Source organism: Phalacrocorax carbo, chromosome 19, assembly GCF_963921805.1.
Source record: "Phalacrocorax carbo chromosome 19, bPhaCar2.1, whole genome shotgun sequence".
NCBI lineage: Eukaryota > Metazoa > Chordata > Aves > Suliformes > Phalacrocoracidae > Phalacrocorax > Phalacrocorax carbo.
The window spans coordinates 5,020,676-5,038,705 of record NC_087531.1 but is presented as its reverse complement, the minus strand read 5'-3'; the positions used below and the strand labels follow the sequence as shown (position 1 = coordinate 5,038,705).

Here is an 18,030-nt window from a genome sequence, read left to right as displayed (position 1 = left end):
GGAGACACCATCAGGCATGTGCAAAGTACTCCTCCTCACCGTGTCTGCTAGCTAACTTCTGCTTTTGCGCAAACTCAGTTCTGAGATCACGTATATACTGTCCTTGAGGGATAGTCTGTCCTGGTTTAGTGTTTCCTCTGCAGTTCCTTATATATATGGTTCTCTACATCTGCTTTTTTCTAAGGTCAAATGTCGTCATCGTAAATTTGTTTAGGTGCTTCTTGTCTTGAAGCCTTTCTGACTCCCCCAAAGCAACAAGTTTTAGTCACAACAGTTCTAACTCTATCACTACAAGACGCAAGAGACTGCTAAGCGGTTCCAGCATCACGCTTCATGTGACTGGGCAAATCACTGTCTGCCTATAGAACACTGTTAACAGACTGAAACATTCCACATACATACACTCCGGCGAGACGCCATTTTAACTTGCAGAACTGTTTCCCTCAGTAAGACGCACAAGACAGAGGTGATATCCCCATGCTAAATCTTTATTGTGCAACTGCTGCTCAAAGCTTCCGTTATCTTCCACAGACACACGTCACAAAAAATTAGACATCAACAGACATCAGTGGCGATTTGAACACACGCAGCAACTCTTGTGGTGCAAAAATCTTAGCCAGGCGGCCAGCCCAACTGACAGCCACCCAGAATACGTAGATGTACGTGACAGACAGACCGCCCACCCTCACGCCCTTCATCCACAACTGTCCGGAATCCGTTGGTCAGGCCCAGGTGAGCAGCACGCTTCTTGCCAACAATCATTAAATGCCCAAGGCGCTGGAGAAGGAAACACAAAACCATAAATAAACAAAATAAAAAGCCACACACAAAGAGGGGAGAGGGCAGTTAGGGAAGGAATGAGAGCAGAGAACCACCACCCAGAGAAACCAGTCAGCCAATTCCTAGCAATTCGACCACTGCGCTTCAAGTTACTGTCTGTCTGCCTGCAACCAACATTTTCCAAGCAAAGCTACAAAGACCAATTATGCATGCTATAAGGGGGGGGGGGGGGAGGGAATAAAACAAAAAAAAAAAACCAGCCCAGCTATGCAATTTTTTTCAAGCTAGACAGTAACAGACTACAAAACAGCCACAAAAGCCAAGTTTGTCTCCGGGTTAAAGCCCCCATTATATCTTCAGGCAACATAAGCCATCCTGGTGGAAAATAAGCTTTAGCCTGCCTTTTGCGTGGGTTTACAAAGTCTTTGAACTTGACTTTTATAGCTAAAAGTGAACCACCCAGCACCTCTCAAACAGCTTTGCCCCTCCTCACCCCTGACCTGCCAAAATCCCCAAGCCCTCTTTCTCTGTATTAGAAGAAGTACTACTACCCTTACTCTAAACCACGACAGTAGGCATCAGACTGCGCTCCAAAACAACACTGTGTTTTGCACCAGAAGTACATACCCAGGGACGAGCATTGCTTTAGATCACTACTTTCAGTCAAAAGGCTCAATTCCATTACAAGCTAGAGGCAAAGGATTATAGCACCAGAAAAGCCAAAGTAGCCTACTGTGCCCTATCAAGCGGAAAAGAGGGGATGGGAAAGACTACTAGACTAGGAACTAATTACAGGTACGGTTTAGCGCACAGCAAGCTTCCACGGTACTTACAGATTCACCAGAATCTTCTACTTCAGATAACATGACGATTGGCTCCTTAGGCACTACTAGGAAAAGCGTTGTAGCGTGGGGTGAAAGATCATGGAACGCAAGGCACTGGAGGAAGAGTAGACAGTTAAAACGTAATTGGCTTCAGAGAAAGGTACCTTCAGAGAAACCTACCTTCAAAAGCAGAAGACATCCCTAGCTGTTACTCTCCAGCATTTTAATAAAAAATAAATTATACGGGATACTAACTTCAAGTTAACGTCGCACAGGCAACGGCTGCATTTTTCCCCACGGTCCAAGGAGCTCGACCTAGTTCTTAGCACGTTGTGCTGCACCAGCATCCGTGAACCTTGCAAGCATGCTGTTATCACAGTCCCACGTCACCACAGAAACAAGGCCTGGGAAGCTTCTCCAGCCTGCAGGGGGACCGGTCTCTAGACGTACCTTGGGGTTTGTTTTGGTTTTGGTTTTGGGTGGTTTTTTTAAGAAACATAAAGGGACCTGTAACTCCTTGCTTTCATAATCCAGTGTGGGGGCTCAGAACTAAAGCCTAGCACAGCAGAGGTGTGAAATCGCTAAAATGCTATTACAAGGCACATCGAGACCTGCATTTCTCCTATGCAGAACTAACTCATTACGGTCACTACTCAGACGTTCACTCTTTACATACACACACAGAGACAGATCTGGAATCCCCGAGGAGACCGACTGCGTGTGCTTAATCTAAGGCTTCCAGACCGCCATCCTACACGGGGTAGGATCACTCCCATCCCTCGGCAGCAAACTTTGCACGACTTGCAGTGCCAAAGGGATATGACGCGGCAAACGCCTGCGCCTGCCGCCAAGTGCGTCACCGCCAGAGGCCCCCCTCTACGCGCGCGCGCACGACACGGTAGGGCTGCGAACCGAGGCGAGCCGGAAAGCACCAGGAACCCAGCGCGGGCCGCGGCAGCCGAGGGGCATGGGGGTGGGGCACCGAAGAAGCGCGATGTTTTAGGGATGGTGCAGTAGAGAGCGCCACAACCCACAGAGGCCCCGTCCGTCCCCGCTCCCCCACCCACCCGCAGCAACGCCGCCACCCGCCCTGCCGCGCTCACGGGCACCGCGCAACGGGTCCTCGGCTCAGGGTGCCTGCGAGCGCAGGGGGAAAGGGAGGGGAGCGGGGGAAGGGAAGGGAAGAGGAACCGCGCACAGAGCAAAGCCGCGGCTACCTCCTCGTCCTCGTAGATGACGTTGGCGGGGAAGCGCCTTGCCGACAACCTTTCCGAAGACAGTAGTGGCGCCACCAGGCCGGGCAGCCCGCGCCCCAAACGATCTCGTCGGCCACGACAACGCCCGTTGTCGCCCCCGCTCTTCCTCCACTCGGCCAGGCCCTCCCTCCGCGGCGCCCATTGGGCCGCCGGATCGCCGCCGGCCGATCCCGCGTCTCGATTGGCTGTCTCGTCTGTCGATTTCACTTGTCCCCGCCCCCTTGGCGAGTCCGCCCTCGCCGACCTGGTGCTTACCGGGGCTCAGGGAGTTTGCGTGCCCTCGGGGCGCGGAGGGATCCGACCTGGGGGTGAAGGGAGAAGGCGCTGGGCGAGTCCGCGGAGGGGTCTGTGTCGTGTGGTGCTCTGACCCTGTGGGCGGGCAACGAGGTCTCAGAAGAGGCTGTCGTAGCCAGAAGCGCTATTTATTGTTATTTATTACCGCATCAAGTCCACCCCAAACGTGCTTGTGGCTTTTTGGTGCTGCTCCCTCCAGTCAAATGCCTGCTTTGGCCAGGGCAGGCCTTAACTTTTCAGAACGTTCTGCAGAACCAACAGAAGTTGCTCTCAATTGTTCCCTGAAAGCCCCACCTCAATTGCAGACGTTTCTAAGCTGCACGCCTCCTGGGACAAAATAAAACAGAAAGCGCGTGTTCAGCACTGGTGGCTTGAGGGCTGGAGGGCAGATCAAGGTAGGATTTGCGCTAAGCTGGGTAGGAGGCTTTGAGAAAAAAAGGCAGTGCCCCCACAGCTGCCCAAAGGTGATCTGTGGTGCCCTGCTCCCCCGGGGATGGCGAGCAATTTGATTGGTCTACACAACTGTACCGGAACATATATAAACCCTGATTTCCTCTATATCGGGCTAAGGATATTGAAAGGGGGAAGGGGCTTTTAGGATGCAAAAACAAAAGTTAACTGTTCTACTGCTGAATGCTTATCCAGCTGAAAGTTAATTGTTGCGGAATGCTTATCTAGCCGCTGTGTGAAATAATTAGCAAGGAGGCCTGGAATCCACCAGCGAAGGACAAATTCCTGATAAGGATAGAAAATTGTCTCAAGAACCAGCTAAAACTGCTAAACTGCTTGGAGACCATTGAAGCAACTGTTGTGGTTCAGCCTCAGCTGGCAACTGAACACCACGCAGCTGCTCGCTCACTCCCCCCCACCGCTGTGGGATGGGGAAGATAATCAGAAGAGCAAAAGAACTAGTGGGTTGAGATAAGCACAGTTTAATAAATAAAATATAATTATTATTATTATTATGACAATAATGTTAATATAATAAAATGGAAAAGGAAGGGAAAGAAAAAAAGGAAAAAAAAAACCACAGAAACACAAACGATACAACCGCTCACCACCCGCCAACTGACGCTGCTGGTCCCCGAGCCGTGATTGCTGCCTCCCTTCCCCTGGCCAGCTCCTCCCAGTTAACATACTGGGCATGATGTTACATGATATGGAATATCCCTTTGGCTAGTTTGAATCCGCTCTCTTAGCTGTGCCCCCTCCCCTCCCAGCTTCTTGGGCACCCAGCAGAGCATGGGAAGCTAGAAAAGTCCTTGACTAGTACAAGAACTACCCAGCAACAGCCAAAACATCTGTGTGTTATCTCAACATTTTTTTTCCATGCTAAGTTCAAAGCACAGCACTATACCAGCTAGAGTGAAGAAAATTAACTCTATCCCAGCTAAAACCATGACAGTATCCACCCCTTATTCCATATCATTTACATCATGCTCAGGTCCCATACTATTCAATACAATTTCAATAATCCCTACCCACCTTCTCATCCTTTAACAGTATATACAGATTTTCATTTATCATTCCCCTAGTCTATGGACCACCCCTGTAAGATGCCTGTGAAATGTCCATTGAGTTAATTTAGTCCATGACTTTGGGTCTCATCTATTGTAAGAGTCTTTCAGAGAGGTGCTGTGTGTGGTGTTGGATTGTTGCAGGCTGAAGTCAGTCCTCATTCCATCATCCCTGCAATGTTAGTTCTTGTTCTCTCACTGCTGCACTTGGCTTGGTTCAATTGAAAGTTCATTTGCTATTATTATTAACTGGGAGATTCCCACCATGATACCATTGATATGGCATATAGCAACTATAACAGTGATGACATACAACATTATATAGCAATTAACAGCATGTTATTCAGTTCATTAGCTGTTTTCACCCAAAATCAAATCCCCTTGAGGTACACACCGGACTCCTCCATCCTCCCGCATCACCCACCAAGTGCACCCAGGTCCTTGCGCAAAAGCAATCCCATGAATGGGTTTGCCTTTGCCTGAGGCAGGAAGAACCCAGACTGTTTTCCCCAACATATTTACATGTACTACAGGGACTCTATCCCCTTCCACAGTATGTAGGATTTCTGACTGGGCAGGGCCAGCTCGGCTGGCAGATCCCCTTGTGGCTTTTGCTAAATGTGTATCCCAGTGCTTGAATGTCCCACCCCCCATTGCTCTCAGTGTAGTTTTTAACAGTCCATTGTATCTTTTGATTTTCCCAGCGGCTGGTGCGTGATAGGGGATGTGATATACCCACTCAGTGCCATGCTCTTTGGCCCAGCTGTCTATGAGGTGGTTTCAGAAATGAGTCCCGTTGTCTGACTCAATTCTCTCTGGGGTGCCATGTCGCCACAGGACTTGTTTTTCAAGACCCAGGATAGTGTTCTGGGCAGTGGCGTGGGGGACAGGATATGTTTCCAGCCAGCCGGTGGTTGCTTCTACCATGGTGAGCACATGGCGCTTGCCTTGACGGGTTTGTGGGAGTGTGATATAGTCAATCTGCCAGGCCTCCCCATATTTATCTTTCAGCCATCGTCCCCCATACCACAGAGGCGTTACCCGCTTCACTTGCTTGATTGCAGCGCACATTTCACATTCATGGATAACCTGTGCAATAACGTCCATGGTCAAGTCCACCCCTCGATCACGAGCCCACCTGTATGTTGCATCTCTCCCTTGATGGCCTGAGGTGTCATGGGCCCACTGAGCTAGAAATAGTTCACCCTTATGTTGCCAGTCCAGATCCACCTCAGCCACTTCAATCTTGGCAGCCTGATCTACCTGCTGGTTGTTCCGATGTTCTTCAGTGGCCCGACTCTTGGGGACGTGAGCATCCACATGACGTACTTCCACAACCAGGTTCTGTACCTGGGCAGCAATATCTTGCCACAATGTGGCAGCCCAGGTGGGTTTGCCTCTGCGCTGCCAGTTGCTTTGCTTCCACTGCTGTAGCCAGCCCCGCAGGGCATTCGCCACCATCCATAAGTCAGTATAAAGATAGAGCACTGGCCACTTTTCCCATTCAGCAATGTCTAAGGCCAGCTGGATGGCCTTTACCTCTGCAAACTGGCTCGATTCTCCTTCTCCTTCAGCAGTTTCTGCGACTTGTCGTGTAGGACTCCATACAGCAGCCTTCCATCTCCGGTGCTTTCCCACAAGGCGACAGGACCCATCAGTGAACAGGGCATACTGCTTCTCCTTTTCTGGCAGTGTGTTATACAGTGGGGCTTCTTCAGCACGTGTCACCTCCTCCTCTGGTGATAATCCAAAATCTTTGCCTTCTGGCCAGTCCATAATCACTTCCAAGATTCCTGGGAGACTGGGGTTTCCTACTCGAGCCCGCTGGGTAATCAGTGCAACCCATTTACTCCACGTAGCATCAGTTGCATGGTGTGTAGAGGGGATGTTTCTTTTGAACATCCAGCCCAGCACTGGCAGTCGGGGTGCCAGGAGCAGCTGTGCTTCAGTACCAACCACTTCTGAAGCAGCTCGAACCCCTTCATATGCTGCCAATATCTCTTTTTCAGCTGGAGTACAGCAGGCTTCAGACCCTCTGCATCCCCGACTCCAAAACCCTAGGGGTCGACCTCGGGTCTCCCCATGTGCCAGAGGATAGAAAATTGTCTCAGGAACCAGCTAAAACCGACTTTGCAGTTTGGACAAGTGTCAAGGGATAACTGAGTCTGCGCAAAACCAAAAGGTTACTAACGGTGACGAAGAGGAGCCAGCAGCCTTCATCTTTACAATGCCGACGACCACCACGAGGAGGCACTGCGCAAGCTCAGTTGGGAAAGATTTATGAAAATAACTTTTTTTTGGCTAATTTTAATACGAAGCGGGGAAAGGTCATGCATATGTATAGGTGTATTGGGAAATCTTATGTATATGTAATGCTTTACTGTATAAATCCAAGACAAAATATCACGCGGGTGCGCACGACTTTGGTGCGATTACCCCCCATGCTGCCCAGCGCTGAATAAACATACCGACTTTACAGTCTTACAGATTGTGGAGTCCGCTTTCCGCACATAAATATCCTTAACCTTATCTGAGGCAAGGGCATAGTGTCATTGCTCCCCAGGCGCAGGACTTGGCACTTCCCCTTGTTGAACCGCACCGGGCTCCTGCCTGCCCATTTCTGCAGCCTCTCGAGGCCCCTCTGGACGGCAGCACAACCCTCTAGTGTATCAGTCTCGTGGTACAGCCCCAGTCAGCAACTAAACACCACGCATCCACTCACTCGCTCCCCCCACCCCTGGTGGGTTGGGGGAGAGAATCGCAAGAGCAAAAGCAAAAAAAGAAAAACTTGTGGGATGAGATAAGAACAGTTTAATAAGTAGAATAAAAGAATAATGATAATACAAGAAAAAGGAAAAGGAGAAAAGGGAAAAAAACAAAACCCAGAAACGATACAACTGCTCACCACCTGCTGACCAACGCTGCTGAATAAGTATGAATATGTAAATTTTTGATCTATAAATTGTATGAAAAGTTGTGTAAGGTATGCACGTTAGGAGGAGCGATCCCCCCTGCATCCGGCGCCGTGAATAAAGAATGCCTGCTCTTTAATAGTAAATTGGTGTAAAAGAGTTGTTTTTGATTTTGCCTCGGTTTTCGGTAACAATAGTAGTTATTAAGCGGCAAGCTTCTGTGCAAATCACGGAATTCGCTGGCTGCACTGCTTATGTCTCCTGTTTGCTGAGCTTGGGAACGCTTGCACGTCTGTATAAAGACAAGGACACACAGGTGGAATAATCAGCAAGTGGGAGCTGCCTGCAGGCTCCTCTGTTACAATGAGCTGTCTGACTTGCTCCTGCAGCCAAGGGATTTGGGCCGCACAACACAGGCCCGAAAGCCACGGTGCATATGTAGCACACGGCACAAGCCTGTGCCTGCTCGGGTTAACTGTGATGCGGATGTACTGGTCTTGGCTGGAATAGAGCTAAATTTATTCACAGTAGCTGGTATTGGCCTTTGTTTTGGAGTTGTGATGAAAACAGCGTTGATAATACAGGGATGTTTTAGTTATTGCTGAACAGTGTTTATACGGCATCAGGGCCTTTTCTGCTCCCCGCGCTGCTCCACCAGCAAGTAGGCTGGGGGTGAACAAGAAGTTGGGAGGGGACGCAGCTGGGACAGCTGTCCCCAACTGACCAAAGGGATATTCCACACCATATGACGTCGCGCTCAGCAACAGAAGCTGGGGGAAGGAGGAGGAAGGGGGGGGACATGTTCACAGTTATGGTGTTTGTCTTCCCAAGTAACTGATAAGCGTGATGGTGTTCCCTCAAACGTGTGTATATGTTCTTCTCGGATGAAATGGAATAGCGCAGGAGCTGTTAGTGATTAAGAAAGGCTCACAGTCAGGAGTGGAAACTAGCACCTGAGAATTTGAACAAGATAGTAAATAATGCTTGGGCCAGATAGGAGGGTATTAGCGATGAATGCCTCATTAGCAAGAGCCTCCTAAAAGAATACAAATCAGTAGCACTTCAAGGACTAACAGTGGAAACGTGCTGCTACAAAGAAGGCTGTGAAGATAAGGGAAGGCCACAAATCAGTCTGCAGCGATAAAAGGGAACATCTTGGCCCAGAAGGCTCCGAAGCACGGTAACTGGGGGAAAGGTAATTCCGGCAGGGGGAGATCGCGACCGCCGACTCAACTGAGGGGCGAAAGGACTACCCCCTCCCCTCGCTCCTCTTGAGCACGCGCAGTGAATTAAAAATCACACTAGCTTTAAATTTAGAGCAAAAGAAGATACAGACCGATGGAAGAAGAGGATGCTTAGGTCAACGATTACGTATTAGATAGGCACGGTGTGTTCACTTTCACGTAGAAATGTCAAAAGTGAACTCCAGTGGGTACGCACGCTAGGAGGAATTATCCCCCGTGCATCCGGCGCCGTAATAAAGAATGCCTGCTTCTTAACCCTACGCTGGTGTTAAGGAGTTTTATTCCCGATTTCGGTGACAATGGAGCCCTACTTTCCTGGAGATGGCTAAACATCTGCCTGCTGATGGGAAGCAGTGAATGAATTCCTTATTTTGCTTTGCTTTGCTTTGCGCGCGCAGCTTTTGCTTTACCTATTAAACTGTCTTTCTCTCCAGCCACAAGTTTTTTTCCCTCTTCCGATTCTCTCCCCCGTCCCGCTATGGGGGAGGGGAGCGAGCGAGCGGCTGTGTGGTGCTTAGTTGCCGGCTGGGGTTGAACCACAACAGTCCTTTTTGGCGCCCAACGTGGGGCTCGAAGGGTTCGCGAGAATAACATATTTGATTGATTGGAAATGTGCTAGATCAGATTTATAGCTGTTACGGCTGTTTAGCTATTAATTGGCAGGCTCCTGTGCTTGCCACGGGGCTTGCTTGCCTTACTGCATATTAGAGTCTAGTTCTTGTTAGTGGCTGCCATTTTCGTTTTCTGGTAAACTGACACGCCGCCTGATAGAAGGGTGCCTTGCCTACCCCAATGAAAACCAGCAGCTTCTAGCACTGTACTGGGGCTTGGCCTGTGCCTACTGAGCCATCATTCAGTACTATCAGAGGACTGTGGTTAAGACAGGGACCCAAACCACCTTTGAGAATGCCTTTACTGAGCCTGGGATACAAACCGCATCTAAGAACATGAGAGTTGAGAGAGGGACCCAAACTGCATCTGGGGAACAAACGCCATGGCTGAGATAGGGACCCAAACAACAACTACAGTAATTCCATCAGTAGTGAAAAAGCAGCAGTGGACGAGGAGGTCAACGGGTCCATATCATTGATTATTTGGCGGGGGGAGGGGGGTGGAGGAGGAGGAGGAGGAGGAGGAGGAGGATCAGGAGGAGGAAGGGTCTGCTCAGGAAGCCAGTCCTTCAGCAAAGAAACGGGAGGAAGGAGTGAGAGAAACCAGACAGGCAGCAGAAACTATCTGGGCCCTGACCTCATCAGAACTTTGAGACATGTGGAAAGATTACAGCCACCAGCCAGGTGAGCGGATTGCTGCCTGGCTGCTCCTGATGCTAGGATAGCGGGGCCAATAGTCAGCAATTGGAAGGTAAGGAAGCCCAACAGCTGGGACCCCTCACTAGGAACCAGGGAACTGAGAGAAGAATTGGGGAAGAGGCAGCAATTCGCAGCCTCTGGAGACGGCTCCTCTCAAGCGTGAGGGCAAGATATCCGTCCAAGGAAGATCTTGCAAATTACCAAGGAATGTGGACTACCGCTGAGGAAGGCATCTAGTGCCTGAGAATTAGCGGTGCCGGAAGTCATCAACGGTGTCGTGGTTCAGCCCCAGTCAGCAACTAAACACCACGCATCCGCTCGCTCACTCCCCCCACCCCTGGTGGGTTGGGGGAGAGAATCGCAAGAGCAAAAGCAAAAAAAGAAAAACTTGTGGGTTGAGATAAGAACAGTTTAATAAGTAGAGTAAAATAATAATGATAATACAATAAAAAGGAAAAGGGGAAAAGGGGAAAAAAACAAAACCCACAAGCGATACAACCGCTCGCCACCCGCCGACTGACGCTGCCGGTCCCCGAGCCGCGACTGCTGCCTCCCTGCCCCGGCCAGCTCCTCCCAGTTAACGTACTGGGCATGACGTTACATGATAGGGAATATCCCTTTGGCCAGTTTGAATCCGCTCTCTTAGCTGTGCCCCCTCCCCTCCCGGCTTCTTGGGCACCTGGCAGAGCATGGGGAAGCTAGAAAAGTCCTTGACTAGTACAAGAACTACCCAGCAACAAGCAAAACAGCCGTGTGTTATCAACATTATTTTCATACTAAGTCCAAAGCACACCACTATGCCAGCTACAGCGAAGAAAATTAACTCTATCCCAGCTAAAACCATGGCAATCAGCCACTCCTCCCAGTTTCGTATCATCAGCAAACTCGCTGAGGGTACAGCCTGCCTACCCATCATCCAGATCGTTAGGTAGGATGTTGAACAGGATCGGACCCAGCATCGACCCCCGGGGTACACCGCTAGTTACTGGCCTCCAACTCGACTTCATGCCGCTGATCACCACCCTCTGGGCCCAGCTGTTCGGCCCAGTTTTCAACCCACTCCGCTGTCTGCTCATCCAGCCCATACCTCATCAGCTTCTCTATGAGGATCTTACGGGAGACGGCGTCAGAAGCCTTCCAGGAGGCTAGGTAGGCATTGTCCGCTGCTCTCCCCTCATCTACCAAGCCAGTCATTTCATCACAGAAGGTTCAGCGTCCAGTCTGCTTCATCTCGTGCAGCAAGGCCTCAAACACACAGCACATCCGCAGTGGGTCTGGCTGGGATGGAGTTAACTTTCCCCATAGTAGCCCTCATAGTGCTGTGCTTTGGAGTTGTAGCTAGAAGGGCGTTGATAACGTACCAGCGTTTTGGCTACCGCTGAGCAGCGCTCCCACAGCATGGAGGCTGCCTCTCCAACCACCCCACCCCACCCCACCCCACCCTAAAAAGTCCAGTAAGCTGGAGGTGGGCAGGATGTTGGGAGGGGACAGAGCCAGGACAGCTGACCCAAAGAGACAAAAGGGATATTCCATACCCTATGACATCGTGCTCAGCAATAAACCTAATAGAAAGGAGGAAGAGGTGGGGAGGCATTTTTCATTCAGGTGTTTGTCTTCCAAAGCAACCGCTACTCATACTGAGGCCCTTCTTCAGAGGAAGTGGCTGGACATGGCCTGCTGATGGGAAGTAGAGAATAATCTTTTGTTTTGTTGCCTTTGCTTCCACGTGCAACCTTTGCTTTCCTGTATTAAACTGCCTTTATCTCGACCGACGAGTTTTTCATCTTATTTCCTCCCCCCTGTCCCACTGAGGAGGGGAGTGACAGAGCGGCTTGGTGAGCACCTGGCAGCCAGAAAAGAAAAGGTCAACCCACCACAGTCCTTTGCGGTGCCCAACGTGGGGCACGAGACAACGGCAGTATTGAACTTATAGCAGTTATTAATAGTAGTTATTAAGCGGCAAGCTTCTGTGCAAATCACGGAATTCGCTGGCTGCACTGCTTATGTCTCCTGTTTGCTGAGCTTGGGAACGCTTGCACGTCTGTATAAAGACAAGGACACACAGGTGGAATAATCAGCAAGTGGGAGCTGCCTGCAGGCTCCTCTGTTACAATGAGCTGTCTGACTTGCTCCTGCAGCCAAGGGATTTGGGCCGCACAACACAGGCCCGAAAGCCACGGTGTATATGTAGCACACGGCACAAGCCTGTGCCTGCTCGGGTTAACTGTGATGCGGATGTACTGGTCTTGGCTGGAATAGAGCTAAATTTATTCACAGTAGCTGGTATTGGCCTTTGTTTTGGAGTTGTGATGAAAACAGCGTTGATAATACAGGGATGTTTTAGTTATTGCTGAACAGTGTTTATACGGCATCAGGGCCTTTTCTGCTCCCCGCGCTGCTCCACCAGCAAGTAGGCTGGGGGTGAACAAGAAGTTGGGAGGGGACGCAGCTGGGACAGCTGACCCCAACTGACCAAAGGGATATTCCACACCATATGACGTCGCGCTCAGCAACAGAAGCTGGGGGAAGGAGGAGGAAGGGGGGGGACACGTTCACAGTTATGGTGTTTGTCTTCCCAAGTAACTGATAAGCGTGATGGTGTTCCCTCAAACGTGTGTATATGTTCTTCTCGGATGAAATGGAATAGCGCAGGAGCTGTTAGTGATTAAGAAAGGCTCACAGTCAGGAGTGGAAACTAGCACCTGAGAATTTGAACAAGATAGTAAATAATGCTTGGGCCAGATAGGAGGGTATTAGCGATGAATGCCTCATTAGCAAGAGCCTCCTAAAAGAATACAAATCAGTAGCACTTCAAGGACTAACAGTGGAAACGTGCTGCTACAAAGAAGGCTGTGAAGATAAGGGAAGGCCACAAATCAGTCTGCAGCGATAAAAGGGAACATCTTGGCCCAGAAGGCTCCGAAGCACGGTAACTGGGGGAAAGGTAATTCCGGCAGGGGGAGATCGCGACCGCCGACTCAACTGAGGGACGAAAGGACTACCCCCTCCCCTCGCTCCTCTTGAGCACGCGCAGTGAATTAAAAATCACACTAGCTTTAAATTTAGAGCAAAAGAAGATACAGACCGATGGAAGAAGAGGATGCTTAGGTCAACGATTACGTATTAGATAGGCACGGTGTGTTCACTTTCACGTAGAAATGTCAAAAGTGAACTCCAGTGGGTACGCACGCTAGGAGGAATTATCCCCCGTGCATCCGGCGCCGTAATAAAGAATGCCTGCTTCTTAACCCTACGCTGGTGTTAAGGAGTTTTATTCCCGATTTCGGTGACAGTGGAGCCCTACTTTCCTGGAGATGGCTAAACATCTGCCTGCTGATGGGAAGCAGTGAATGAATTCCTTATTTTGCTTTGCTTTGCTTTGCTTTGCGCGCGCAGCTTTTGCTTTGCCTATTAAACTGTCTTTCTCTCCAGCCACAGGTTTTTTTCCCTCTTCCGATTCTCTCCCCCGTCCCGCTATGGGGGAGGGGAGCGAGCGAGCGGCTGTGTGGTGCTTAGTTGCCGGCTGGGGTTGAACCACAACAGTCCTTTTTGGCGCCCAACGTGGGGCTCGAAGGGTTCGCGAGAATAACATATTTGATTGATTGGAAATGTGCTAGATCAGATTTATAGCTGTTACGGCTGTTTAGCTATTAATTGGCAGGCTCCTGTGCTTGCCACGGGGCTTGCTTGCCTTACTGCATATTAGAGTCTAGTTCTTGTTAGTGGCTGCCATTTTCGTTTTCTGGTAAACTGACACGCCGCCTGATAGAAGGGTGCCTTGCCTACCCCAATGAAAACCAGCAGCTTCTAGCACTGTACTGGGGCTTGGCCTGTGCCTACTGAGCCATCATTCAGTACTATCAGAGGACTGTGGTTAAGACAGGGACCCAAACCACCTTTGAGAATGCCTTTACTGAGCCTGGGATACAAACCGCATCTAAGAACATGAGAGTTGAGAGAGGGACCCAAACTGCATCTGGGGAACAAACGCCATGGCTGAGATAGGGACCCAAACAACAACTACAGTAATTCCATCAGTAGTGAAAAAGCAGCAGTGGACGAGGAGGTCAACGGGTCCATATCATTGATTATTTGGCGGGGGGAGGGGGGTGGAGGAGGAGGAGGAGGAGGAGGAGGAGGATCAGGAGGAGGAAGGGTCTGCTCAGGAAGCCAGTCCTTCAGCAAAGAAATGGGAGGAAGGAGTGAGAGAAACCAGACAGGCAGCAGAAACTATCTGGGCCCTGACCTCATCAGAACTTTGAGACATGTGGAAAGATTACAGCCACCAGCCAGGTGAGCGGATTGCTGCCTGGCTGCTCCTGATGCTAGGATAGCGGGGCCAATAGTCAGCAATTGGAAGGTAAGGAAGCCCAACAGCTGGGACCCCTCACTAGGAACCAGGGAACTGAGAGAAGAATTGGGGAAGAGGCAGCAATTCGCAGCCTCTGGAGACGGCTCCTCTCAAGCGTGAGGGCAAGATATCCGTCCAAGGAAGATCTTGCAAATTACCAAGGAATGTGGACTACCGCTGAGGAAGGCATCTAGTGCCTGAGAATTAGCGGTGCCGGAAGTCATCAACGGTGTCGTGGTTCAGCCCCAGTCAGCAACTAAACACCACGCATCCGCTCGCTCACTCCCCCCACCCCTGGTGGGTTGGGGGAGAGAATCGCAAGAGCAAAAGCAAAAAAAGAAAAACTTGTGGGTTGAGATAAGAACAGTTTAATAAGTAGAGTAAAATAATAATGATAATACAATAAAAAGGAAAAGGGGAAAAGGGGAAAAAAACAAAACCCACAAGCGATACAACCGCTCGCCACCCGCCGACTGACGCTGCCGGTCCCCGAGCCGCGACTGCTGCCTCCCTGCCCCGGCCAGCTCCTCCCAGTTAACGTACTGGGCATGACGTTACATGATAGGGAATATCCCTTTGGCCAGTTTGAATCCGCTCTCTTAGCTGTGCCCCCTCCCCTCCCGGCTTCTTGGGCACCTGGCAGAGCATGGGGAAGCTAGAAAAGTCCTTGACTAGTACAAGAACTACCCAGCAACAAGCAAAACAGCCGTGTGTTATCAACATTATTTTCATACTAAGTCCAAAGCACACCACTATGCCAGCTACAGCGAAGAAAATTAACTCTATCCCAGCTAAAACCATGGCAATCAGCCACTCCTCCCAGTTTCGTATCATCAGCAAACTCGCTGAGGGTACAGCCTGCCTACCCATCATCCAGATCGTTAGGTAGGATGTTGAACAGGATCGGACCCAGCATCGACCCCCGGGGTACACCGCTAGTTACTGGCCTCCAACTCGACTTCATGCCGCTGATCACCACCCTCTGGGCCCAGCTGTTCGGCCCAGTTTTCAACCCACTCCGCTGTCTGCTCATCCAGCCCATACCTCATCAGCTTCTCTATGAGGATCTTACGGGAGACGGCGTCAGAAGCCTTCCAGGAGGCTAGGTAGGCATTGTCCGCTGCTCTCCCCTCATCTACCAAGCCAGTCATTTCATCACAGAAGGTTCAGCGTCCAGTCTGCTTCATCTCGTGCAGCAAGGCCTCAAACACACAGCACATCCGCAGTGGGTCTGGCTGGGATGGAGTTAACTTTCCCCATAGTAGCCCTCATAGTGCTGTGCTTTGGAGTTGTAGCTAGAAGGGCGTTGATAACGTACCAGCGTTTTGGCTACCGCTGAGCAGCGCTCCCACAGCATGGAGGCTGCCTCTCCAACCACCCCACCCCACCCCACCCCACCCTAAAAAGTCCAGTAAGCTAGGGGTGGGCAGGATGTTGGGAGGGGACAGAGCCAGGACAGCTGACCCAAAGAGACAAAAGGGATATTCCATACCCTATGACGTCGTGCTCAGCAATAAACCTAATAGAAAGGAGGAAGAGGTGGGGAGGCATTTTTCATTCAGGTGTTTGTCTTCCAAAGCAACCGCTACTCATACTGAGGCCCTTCTTCAGAGGAAGTGGCTGGACATGGCCTGCTGATGGGAAGTAGAGAATAATCTTTTGTTTTGTTGCCTTTGCTTCCACGTGCAACCTTTGCTTTCCTGTATTAAACTGCCTTTATCTCGACCGACGAGTTTTTCATCTTATTTCCTCCCCCCTGTCCCACTGAGGAGGGGAGTGACAGAGCGGCTTGGTGAGCACCTGGCAGCCAGAAAAGAAAAGGTCAACCCACCACAGTCCTTTGCGGTGCCCAACGTGGGGCACGAGACAACGGCAGTATTGAACTTATAGCAGTTATTAATAGTAGTTATTAAGCGGCAAGCTTCTGTGCAAATCACGGAATTCGCTGGCTGCACTGCTTATGTCTCCTGTTTGCTGAGCTTGGGAACGCTTGCACGTCTGTATAAAGACAAGGACACACAGGTGGAATAATCAGCAAGTGGGAGCTGCCTGCAGGCTCCTCTGTTACAATGAGCTGTCTGACTTGCTCCTGCAGCCAAGGGATTTGGGCTGCACAACACAGGCCCGAAAGCCACGGTGTATATGTAGCACACGGCACAAGCCTGTGCCTGCTCGGGTTAACTGTGATGCGGATGTACTGGTCTTGGCTGGAATAGAGTTAAATTTATTCACAGTAGCTGGTATTGGCCTTTGTTTTGGAGTTGTGATGAAAACAGCGTTGATAATACAGGGATGTTTTAGTTATTGCTGAACAGTGTTTATACGGCATCAGGGCCTTTTCTGCTCCCCGCGCTGCTCCACCAGCAAGTAGGCTGGGGGTGAACAAGAAGTTGGGAGGGGACGCAGCTGGGACAGCTGTCCCCAACTGACCAAAGGGATATTCCACACCATATGACGTCGCGCTCAGCAACAGAAGCTGGGGGAAGGAGGAGGAAGGGGGGGGACACGTTCACAGTTATGGTGTTTGTCTTCCCAAGTAACTGATAAGCGTGATGGTGTTCCCTCAAACGTGTGTATATGTTCTTCTCGGATGAAATGGAATAGCGCAGGAGCTGTTAGTGATTAAGAAAGGCTCACAGTCAGGAGTGGAAACTAGCACCTGAGAATTTGAACAAGATAGTAAATAATGCTTGGGCCAGATAGGAGGGTATTAGCGATGAATGCCTCATTAGCAAGAGCCTCCTAAAAGAATACAAATCAGTAGCACTTCAAGGACTAACAGTGGAAACGTGCTGCTACAAAGAAGGCTGTGAAGATAAGGGAAGGCCACAAATCAGTCTGCAGCGATAAAAGGGAACATCTTGGCCCAGAAGGCTCCGAAGCACGGTAACTGGGGGAAAGGTAATTCCGGCAGGGGGAGATCGCGACCGCCGACTCAACTGAGGGACGAAAGGACTACCCCCTCCCCTCGCTCCTCTTGAGCACGCGCAGTGAATTAAAAATCACACTAGCTTTAAATTTAGAGCAAAAGAAGATACAGACCGATGGAAGAAGAGGATGCTTAGGTCAACGATTACGTATTAGATAGGCACGGTGTGTTCACTTTCACGTAGAAATGTCAAAAGTGAACTCCAGTGGGTACGCATGCTAGGAGGAATTATCCCCCGTGCATCCGGCGCCGTAATAAAGAATGCCTGCTTCTTAACCCTACGCTGGTGTTAAGGAGTTTTATTCCCGATTTCGGTGACAATGGAGCCCTACTTTCCTGGAGATGGCTAAACATCTGCCTGCTGATGGGAAGCAGTGAATGAATTCCTTATTTTGCTTTGCTTTGCTTTGCGCGCGCAGCTTTTGCTTTGCCTATTAAACTGTCTTTCTCTCCAGCCACAAGTTTTTTTCCCTCTTCCGATTCTCTCCCCCGTCCCGCTATGGGGGAGGGGAGCGAGCGAGTGGCTGTGTGGTGCTTAGTTGCCAGCTGGGGTTGAACCACAACAGTCCTTTTTGGCGCCCAACGTGGGGCTCGAAGGGTTCGCGAGAATAAC

The 18,030-nt window shown here is 50.3% G+C and overlaps 1 protein-coding gene across 1 annotated transcript; it reads right to left on the bottom strand.

Annotated features, from left to right (window-relative positions):
- Positions 1 to 467: 467 nt before the first annotated feature.
- On the bottom strand, positions 468 to 3,087 carry LOC135316353 (adenosine 5'-monophosphoramidase HINT1-like). Its single transcript, XM_064469553.1, is given in 4 exon segments — positions 468 to 777; positions 1,614 to 1,718; positions 2,822 to 2,851; positions 2,853 to 3,087. Coding segments are annotated over 4 exon segments (450 nt in total). The 5' UTR covers positions 3,003 to 3,087; the 3' UTR covers positions 468 to 612.
- Between the last annotated feature and the right edge of the window lie 14,943 nt (positions 3,088 to 18,030).